This window comes from Echinops telfairi, unplaced genomic scaffold, assembly GCF_000313985.2.
Source record: "Echinops telfairi isolate 266 unplaced genomic scaffold, ASM31398v2 ScPeMD7_70;HRSCAF=299, whole genome shotgun sequence".
Lineage (NCBI taxonomy): Eukaryota > Metazoa > Chordata > Mammalia > Afrosoricida > Tenrecidae > Echinops > Echinops telfairi.
The window spans coordinates 59,894,523-59,904,722 of record NW_022103968.1 but is presented as its reverse complement, the minus strand read 5'-3'; the positions used below and the strand labels follow the sequence as shown (position 1 = coordinate 59,904,722).

Here is a 10,200-nt window from a genome sequence, read left to right as displayed (position 1 = left end):
GCTCGGTGCCTTTTCTTTCTCCACAGGTTCCTGCTTTGGACTAAGGTGGTTCACTCCGGCGAGCGAGGTCCCTCTCTGCGGCCACGCCACCCTGGCTTCTGCGGCTGTGCTGTTTTACAAAATAAGTAATGCGAATTTCCTTGATGAACCTATCACTCAGCAAATACTTTTTCACAGTGCTCCTGCAGTCTTTCCAAAGCGTCAGAGTGACTGCTCTAAGACCAGGCGGGCTTTGTTTAATGCAACTCATGGTGCAGAAACAAGAAAGGGCGATCTTCAGTCACACCATGGTCTTTAGGAGTCAGTAGTGAAAAGCTATGGTGCCAGTTACCCAGGCTGCCACTTTGTTTGCAATAATGTTGCCTGGTGTCTATGACAAACATGGTGTGGGAAGGCATATTGGTCGGCGAGGAGGTATGACACATAGTATAATATGATATGCTATGCAGGGCCAGGGGCCCAAAAGGCACCCTTAGCCGCAAGTATGTGCCTACCCACAGTGAAATTCCACAGTGAGGGAGCCTTCTTCCTCTTCATGTTTTTTACTTAAAAACAAATCAATTTTATTGTTGTTGTTGTTGAGAGTATATACAGCGAAACATACACCAATCCAGCAGCTTCTCCGTGTACAAATAGTGACATCAATTGCGTCCTTCACATTGTGGAATCATTTTCAGCATCCTTTTTTGAGTTATTCCTCCCCTGTGAACAACGAACATACACACGCTCATGACCTCTTGGGTTTTCTATCTGCGATTTCAAGTTGCTGTTGTTAATTTGATTCTGTCTAGATAATTCCTTAAAAGAGTCTAATGTTCAAACCAACGTTATTTACCAGTTATGCAAAACTGTTTTTTGGTTTTAAGAAGACTCAAGGTGATATTTGTTTGTTTGAAAGTTTTGTTTGTAGCTTATGTGTCCCAAAATAATTTAAACCAGTTTCAAGTTTATTTTTCCTCCTTTAATAACCACTCAGAGCAGAGTTTGGGTCTGATTGATAAGGAATCTGGAGGCTTTTGTTTTTTTAATTAAACTTTTTATGGGATTTGAGTGAAAGTTTACAGAACAACTTGTTTTCTGTTCAACAATTCCTACCTATCTTGATTTGTGGTACTGATCGCATGCCCCACTCTTCCTGCTTCCTCCTTGTGGTTTACCATTTCCGCTCAGCTACCCTTCTTTCCAATCCCTTCCTGCCTCCTAAACTTTATCCCTAGGCAAATGCTGCCCTTTGGTCTTGTGTGGTTATTTGTTCTAAGGAGTGTGTAACTCCCTGGCATTATTGTTCACCTTATAGGTTGGCTTATAGCCCTGGTAGCATAGTAGTTATGCGTTGGGCTGCCAACTGCAAGGTCAACAGTTCAGAACCACCAGCTGCTGCTCAGGAGAAAGATGAGGCTTTCTATTCCTGTAAAGAGTTATCATCTCAGAAACCCACAGGGGCAGTTCTACCCTGTCCTACAGGGTCTCTGTGAGTTGGAATTGACTCAATGGCAGTGAGTTACTGGCTGAAAGTTGAGCCATGGGGCGAGGAGGGAGTTCCAGGCTTGAAGAGTGTGTAGAAGTGATAGTTGACCAGGGTGGGGGAGTGGGGCACCAGTTTTTATCTGACTAGTAAAAGATTCTTTACTTTGAACTTTGAAAGTTCATAACCCCTGCCTATATGCATACATAAGCCCTGTGAAGAGGGCTTGTAACACTCAATTCTGCTGGTTTTCATTTTGGCTGCATATAGTTTAGTAGATAGAGATCAGGGCTTTGTGGGATGGGGAAGCCCTTCAAGCAACTTTGTTCCCAATAGGAGGAAAGGGACCTTTCCTTTACAGTCTCCATCAACCAACCAGTCATTGGATGGCCATTCCTCCCCTATTCCCAGAAAGGGTCATGATCTTGGCCGTAGACAAAATAAGACTTTTTTTTTTTTTGGCCAGAGAACGTGAACAAAACCCTGACTTTTGCCACTCTGAGTGGGGAGCTAAAGGCCAGAAGAGCAGAGGATGGGATTATCCTGGATCTGCCTCTTTATCCGGCTCACCCCCAGGTCAGCACTTTCTCATTGTTGTCAGAAACTGGGCACAACAAAACACTTGCCTGCCTTTTAAGTGGTTTCATATTTCTTTCCCATCTAGGACTTCCATGAAGTAGAAGACTTGATAAAGGTTAGTTTAAAAAAAATCAAAATCAAATCTGAGCTCCTGTGATACGGTGATTTGTTTTTGTTCAAACGCAAGGAGTTGGTATCACTGGATCCCGAAACACAGTTCTCCAAGGAATCTAACTCTGGATGAGTGGTGCGCAGTGTATTTTAGGCCTTCATTTTAATAAGGGATATTTGGTGAGATGGTCTCCTAACTCTTCAAAATTTATTATTAATTGGGAGTTAATACATATATTATTTCATAGTTCAATCATGGCAAGCAGAATGGTACCATTGCTACTACAATCAGTTTCCAAATATCCCTTTTCTTCCTTGGCTCCTTGACATTGTCTCCCTTTTCTCCTTCCCCCCACCACTGTTACCCACCCCCACCCCCCACTCCCCAAACCCTTACTCTGCTTCCTCTCCCAATAGGTTCATCCCCCTTTACTCTCAGTGGTCGGCAGCTTAGCCTTGTGGTAGAATGAGGACAGGCTGCTGCTGCTGAGAGGAGAGCTGTTGGCGTTGAGAAGAGAGAAAACCAACTTCTCTGGGGCGTTGAATCTCTGTCCTCATCTAGTGAAGAGGCCAGGCAGGAACCTGGGGCATGGTCATGCAAGTTCAGCTGTGAGACTCGGGGATTTCTTACAGAAAGGGTTATTCTATGAAATTCATGCAAACAAGGGAGATCTACCAGAGCCCCTGATTGTGGCTAGGGTGGGGCTGAGGTAGAGGTGCTTTGGTGGAGGAAACAAAGATCGTTTGACTGAAAGGACCATATCTATAGCTCGGCTTCCTCACGGGACCATTATGGCAGTAGGGCTTAATAATGATGGTAGTAATGATAGTAATCGTAGCAATAATTGTAGTAGTAATAATAATTGTCATAGTGACAATAAAGGAAAATAGTGTTAAGACCATGCGCTATGTGTTTCACACATTATCCTATTTAATGCTCATGGTCACCCCTTGAGATAGGTAGTACAATTGGCCCTCAGAGGTTTCCAAGGGGCTGGGCCGCCTGTAGAAGGCAGGTGTGAGGATGCAGAGAAGGTGGGGCTGCGTGCAGGACCAAGGCAAGAACTGTCCTGAGAAAAGACGATTTCATAGAATGGCCTTCTGGGGATGCCACTGGGCGGTTTCTCAGTGAATTTTCGACTATCAACTTTAGAGTTTCTTTAGTGTTTTGCTCTAAGTTTTCAAAGACTACAAACAAGCCTCATGGATTCTGATATTGCACTCAGGCCTACCTATGACTTAAGTTTCAGAAGACAAGTCAAATTTCTAAAAAAACTGCTGGAAGCATGCTAGTTGTGGGATCCAGCCCCATATCCGAGGGGTCCTAAGGGAAAGTTGTGTAATTGAAGAGAAGAAATTAAGAAACAGACAAAATTTGGGGGTGTTTACCCCTACTATGGTATCAGGAACCAGGTCTGGGCAGGAGAGAGACAATGTATTCTTACATCAACTTATACAGTCTTTGGCATGCAAGCCCCCCTAATTACAGGTCACCACATAGTAACAAAGTGGGCAGTACCTTAACCCTAGAGGCCCCTGAGTTCATTGGAGGAGTGACCTAACACCTGTGCTAGGAACAGGTAAGGGGGAGTGACCCCTGAGCAGGGAGAACAATTGCAACATGTCTGCTCCTATAGACAAAGCTGGTGGCCAAATAGCAATCAGCCATGTGCTTGTAAGAGGTAACTTTAAGGTAGCACTATTAGGGGAGGATATTGTTCGGAATAATCTTAATTATGAGAATGTGATTGGGACTCATCTCTAACTCACAAGTGTGAAGGCCTCCCTACACCCCAAACCCTGTCTCCCAGGCTTCTTAAATATGAGAATAAGAATTTGTCTGCAAAAAAAAGAAAAAGAATTTGTCTGCATATACTCTTTTCCTGGTTCTCTGTTTCCCACAGCTAGTGAGAAAAATGGGAAAAAATATTCCTACTGTGGACCTTGTTCATTAGTGGGAAGAACTTAACCTTCCCCAAGCCTCAGGTCAGCGTTTGTGAACTAGGGATCACCAAGTGTTGCCATTTCATGTCCATCCTAGGAACGGGCAGTACGATTCCAGGTGAGAATTAAGCGTTCACATCGATATGAGTGCATAGAGGGAAGGCGAGATTAGGAGGGCACAGGGGATCCGGCCTCAGGAATATCCCTATTTCTAGCGAAGGAATGTTAGACAAGTGTGAGCAGACAGGCCAGGCACAGCCTGATGCCCAGCGCATCTTGGTCATGGAAACTTGAACTTATTTGTCCCTCACAAGGAGTAGATCACCTGAAGCCACCTTTGATGGCCATTCTCTCCTCTGCTTAGGAGCTAGGAGTGCCACTAAGGGAGGAGGGAGTGCCATTTGTCCTCTCATAATCCCACACACACACCCCAACACACAATGTTCTTAGCTATGAGTAAGATTTCGTGCACTCTTAAGGCAAATCAAGGTATCTTTAGAAAAGGCTGGACGCTATTGATCTGTCACATTCAGTCTAAGGGGAAATAAGGCGCTTGCTGAGCAAAGCATCAGAATGAGTCCTGCAGTCCCTATGTCCATTTGAACTGCCTCTCCTGAGCCTTGCCATTCACAATGGTCTAGATGCTGCTGCAGGTATTCTACATCGGTTTTTTTTTAAAGCTCTTAATTTATTTAATCACGTTATCGGGGGCTCTTACAGCTCTGACAACATTCCATACATCATTTGTATCAAGCATATTTGTACCTATCTACATAGATTTCATTAATCTTCACAATAACTCTAAGAGGTAGGTATGATTTCCCCCTCTAAAGACAGTAAGTAGGTCAAAGTGATGGAGAACCTTGGCTCCTAGGTCACTGTGGGTCATCAAGATGTGTGTGTGATGTATGTGTAACTCTGGGCCTTTCTTTCTTTCTTTTTTTTTTTTTTCTTTTTCCCCCAAACCTCTTTTTTTTTTTATTTTAATACTTCTATTGGGGGCACTTACATCTCTTATTACAAGCCATACATTCCTCCAATGTGTCAAGCACATGTGCACTTATGTCTGGGCCGGCCTTTCTTAGACTCTTTCTTTTCCATGGGAAAGTATCTACGTGAAGGAGTTGTGTATGTCAAGGCGGGTGGTAAGCTCTTGTGAACAATGCGGAGGAGGGGCTCTAATCTGCGGCTCATAAGAATAAGCTGAAGGGCCTCTCGGAGGTTGCTTTGGTAGCCGGGAAACTGGCCTTCCCTGGACACTAACCTGAGCCCCCAAACGGAACTAAGGGATGAGGGACAACAAGTCTGCCTGACACAGGGCAGAGGGGTAAAGAGGGGCTGGTTTACCCAGGGCTGCTCCTGAGGGGCTGTTGGGTTGTCATTGCAGACTGCCATTGGGGACACTCTGGTCCAGGACATTTGCTATTCCCCGGATACCCGGAAGCTCCTGGTCCGGCTCAGTGACACTTACAACAGGTACAAAGCTTGGACCTCCTAAGTGCAGATGTCTAGCTGGGGCGTGGCCTGGCTGTGTCCTCCAGTCAGATGGTGATTTCCCTGTCCGTGAACTTCTTCCGCTCTGCCGGTAGGAAGGTGCTGCTCATTTGCTCTTCCTTCCCCTTCTGCTGAGCAGTTCTGGGCCAGCAGCACCCTGGCCTGCGGGACAGAGTCTGTGTAGAGGGTGGTCTGTGACATGTGTTTCTCTTGATCCATCCGTTTATGAACAAGGGCATTTCTGGAGGACCTGAAAGTCAACACCCAGGATCTACCGCAAGTGGAAAACTCGGGGAAGGTGAAAGGACTCATTCTCACTGTTAAAGGAGAGGCTGGAGGGCAGAGCCGCGCGTTTGACTTTTACTCCAGATACTTCGCGCCGTGGGTCGGTGTGGCTGAGGACCCCGTGACAGGTATCTTTCCGCTTGGGCTCAGGGGACGGTTAAATGATGGTGGCGAGGGTTAGCAGAGCTGCTGAGATCCCCTTAGGGGACTTCTCAGGGTGTTTGGGTTTCGAACTACCTTTGTTTCTCTCTCTCCCGTTCCGCTGGGTTGACTGACTTTCCTTTCAAAGCACAAAATAAAAGAAGGCCGAGTTTAGTGTCAGGCAGCCTGGGTTTCCATCCTAGCTTTCTACTCTCAACCATGGGCACGCTACTCATGCTTACTCTCCGTTTCCCTTCCCTTCTCTGTAATCGGTGATACCTCCTTGGGTATGCCAACACAAAGCAGTTAAGTGCCTGGGACATAGTCAATGCTCAATAGCGATTCTTTCTCTCTCTCTCTCTCTCTTTTTAAACCATCACCTGTAACACAAGCTCACTGCCCTTCTTTGCCCCTCCCTCCCCACTGGCCTCCAGACTGCTGGTAAACGATAAACTATAAGCTATTTTAATCATGACAATGAAACTGGCTTCCCGAATCAGCCCGTGCAAAGTTGTAATTTGCAAAATTCAGAAGCTGATTCCAATAGCTTCCCGAAGCCCTTTGCTCCTTCTTCAGGGACAGGCTTCTCAAGAATCCTGGTGGCGTCTTTGACGACTAGATAAGGCTTGGCTTGCGAAGGAAAACGTCCCGGGCCTCAGATGGTGGATAGGCACAGGGATTTAATTTTTTAAATTACTTTTATTGGGGGCTCTTACATCTCTTATCACAATTCATTCATCCGTCCAGTATATCAAGCTCATCTGCACATTTGCCGCCATCATCTGCAAAGCATTCTCTCCCCACCTGAGCTCCTGATGTCAGCTCCCCAGTTGTTCCCCCTCCTTCCCATGCCCTCCCTCCCTCATGAACCCTTGATAAGCTATAGATTATTATTTCCATATCTTACATCGTCCTCCATTGCTCCTCATCCACATTATTCGTCCCCCTGGAAGGGTGTTGTAGGTTGATCCTTGTGATCGATCCCCCCTTTCTCCCCCTCCCTTATCTAATCCTCCTGGTATCTCTACTCTCACTGTTGGCCCTGAGGGGTTTATCTATCCTGGATTCCCTGTGTTGCGGGCTCTTCTCTGTAGCAGTGTGCATGTTCTGGTCTAATCTGATTTGTAAGGTAGAATTGAGGTCATGATAGTGGGGTGAAGGAAGCACCAAAGAACTAGAGGAAAGTTGTGTGTTTCATCGGTGCTCTACTGCTCCTGATTGGCTCATCTCTTTCCTGTGACCTCTCTGTGAGGGGATGTCCAATTGTCTACAGATGGGCATTGGGTTTCCACTTCATGTCCCCCTTCCATTCATTCACATTGGGTATGATTTTGTTCTGGGTCTTAGATGCCTGATACCCGATCCCATCGACACCTCATGATCACACAGGCTGGTGTGCTTCTTCAATGTGGGCTTTGTTGCTTCCCTGCTAGATGGCTGCTTGTTTATCTTCAAGCCTTTAAAACCCCAGGTGCTATATCTTTTGATAGCTGGGCACCATCAGCTTTCTTCATCACATTTGCTTATGCACCCATTTTGTCTTCAGTGATCATGTCTGGAAGGTGAGCATCTCAGAATGTCAGATTGTTAGAACAAAGTGTTCTTGTGTTAAGGGAGTACTTGAGTGGAGGCCCCATGTCCATCTGCAACCTTAATTCTTAACATATTGATATGAGTACATAGATCTATTCCCCTCTCATTATATATATATTTACATATGTACATGTCTGTATTTAGACCTCTACAAATGTCCTTTGCCTCCTGGTTCTTTCCTCTATTTCCTTTTACTTTCCTTTTGTCCCACCATCATGTTTAGTCTTCATTTGGGTTTAGTAATTCCTTGCTGCTACATTGCCCTTGATTAAGCCCAACTAGGCATCCTATGACCTTCCTTCCATTGATTTTAGTTCACTTGTTGTTCCCTTTCCCTGGGTTGGTTCCCCTCCCCCCCCACACACACCTCCTTCCTTTCTCCCACCTCCCCTTCTCCCATATCCCCCCCGGAACTATTGGTTCCATTCTTTTTCATCTCTGAATTATTTATCCCACCTATCTTATCTAGATAGACATGCAGATACATTAATAAGTGCAAAAACCTGGCATAGTCAAATCAAATAACAAAGGAAGTCAAATCCCACAGAACAATAACAACAAAAAAACAAAATAACAATAACAAAAAGAAAGCCACTGACAAAAATGGAAAAGCTTATAAATAGTTCAAGTTCTGTTTATTGGCCTTTACAAGTGTTTTCCAGTCAAGTCTGATGGGGTGCCACACTCTGTCTCCAAAGTCTATTTTTGGTGTTCCCCAGGGATTTCATCACTTTGCTCCCCTTGCTGCTCTGTTGCATGCCCTCAGTGCCTCGACCCTGACCCTGTGATGGGGTCAGATTGGGCACAGTTCCCGCACTGTCTACAGTGTTGTATACCCCATTACATCGTGGTTCAGTGACGGACATCGCATCTCGTGGTGGGGTTGCCCCTAGGGTCCTCCCCGTGCGTTGTCTCCTCTGAGCAGGAACATCATCCTCGGGGCTTGGTGGGCCAGGTTTTCCTCCAGGGAGAGCATTTCTTTTCCTCTTCTCCTTTCTTAGTCCTGTCCCTATAGGGAGTGGGATGGGTTTGGGACCTCACACTAGTTTGAGGTGAAGGGCTGAGAACAGAGCTGGGCAGCAATACCCAGTCTCCTGCTTTCCCCATTCAGGAGAGCAGTGGGCTGAGCAGCAAAAGGTCAGGAAGTTGGAAGAAAGCCTGGTCGTGTGGGGCGCAGGGCAGAGGGAGTATGGGCAGAGGCATTGAGGTTCCGATTTGGGGAGAAGGCTTCAGGACGGAGATTACCTCTCTGAGGGACAAAGTACCTGAAAGGCAGAAAACAGCAAGTGAGCACTTTGAAAGATTCAGGAAAAGGCCCAAAGACATCCAGACCATCAAACTCCAACCCTTCCTGTGGACAAGAAGTTCTAGGCATATTTGCACATGAATAGGTGCTTCCCAAAGATTCTAATTGGTACAGAGGTAAGACTCATTTCTATAATAATGCTTTTCAAGGTACAAAGGTCTTTGGACAGCAAGTGCTATGTGGAACCCTCGATCTCCCCACCATGAGCTGGTGATAAGCACAAGACTCAGCTACAATGGAATGCAGCCTTCCAAAACTATGACACAGATTGAAGACTTCATTTGGAGAGGTTTAACCACAAATTCTGTGGTCATCTTGCTACCTCCCAGTTTCACGTCTTTGTTGTGGCCATGGCCAATATAATAATTAGATTGACGAAGGCTTAGTCAAACTGGAATCATTTGGATGATAGATTGTAGTTGCTGGTAAATTGACCACAAAGCCTCCGGGATTGACTTACAACTTTTTGGTTTTTTGAAGGGTCTGCACATACTGTTCTCAGCAGCTACTGGTCCCAACAACTGGGGAAGAAAGAGATGCATGGTAGGATCACTCTTTTCCCATTTCCTTTTTTATTTGCCAGTGGTTATGTGTTAGGCTGCTAACTGCAGGGTTAGCAGTTTGAAACCATCATCTGCTCTGAGGGTGAAAGATGAGGTTTTCTACCCTGTAAACAGTTACAGTCTCAGAAACCTACAAAGATAGTTCTACCCTGCCATATAGGGTCACTATGAGTCCGAAATAACCCCATAGCAGTGAGTTTGGTTTTTGGTTTTAAACTCTATGCTAAGGAGCCCTAAGGCATAGCACTTACAGACTTAGGTGCTAAATGGGAGGTTGGCAGTTCCAACCCACTCGGCAGGTCTGAAGGAGAAGGACCTGGTGATGGATTTCCATAAGGATTACAGCTAAGTAAGTGCTATGGGCGTTATACTCATCTGATGGGGTTGCTATGAGTCAGATCCACTGGTAGCATTCAACATCAATCACTGTAAGTTGGTCTTCCTTTGCCTATTTATTATCAATTTGAAAATATAATGCCATGCTATTTACAATCACATAGAAACAAAAGGTTTTAAAACTTCTTCCTCTTTAACCTTTCCCCCCAAACAGCCACTTTCTATACCCACCCTCCACCGACCATTCCAATAAATGTTTATCCAAAACCAAAACCAAGCCATTGCTGTTGAGCTGGGTCCGACTCATGGGCCCCTCTCAGACATAGTAGAACTGTGCCATAGGGTTTCCAAGGCTGTGGTCTTGTGGGTTAAGCATCAGGCTG

The 10,200-nt window shown here is 45.5% G+C and overlaps 1 protein-coding gene across 1 annotated transcript in view; it reads left to right on the top strand.

Moving 5' to 3' along the window:
* The window catches only part of PBLD (phenazine biosynthesis like protein domain containing), a 41,555-nt gene that overhangs the window by 28,932 nt on the left and 2,423 nt on the right, over positions 1-10,200 (top strand). The window contains exons 3-8 of the mRNA XM_045291677.1: positions 27-125; positions 1,932-2,041; positions 2,130-2,159; positions 5,487-5,575; positions 5,828-6,006; positions 9,399-9,509. Coding sequence (XP_045147612.1) covers positions 27-125; positions 1,932-2,041; positions 2,130-2,159; positions 5,487-5,575; positions 5,828-6,006; positions 9,399-9,509 — 618 coding nt within the window. The remainder of the gene's footprint in view (positions 1-26; positions 126-1,931; positions 2,042-2,129; positions 2,160-5,486; positions 5,576-5,827; positions 6,007-9,398; positions 9,510-10,200) is intronic.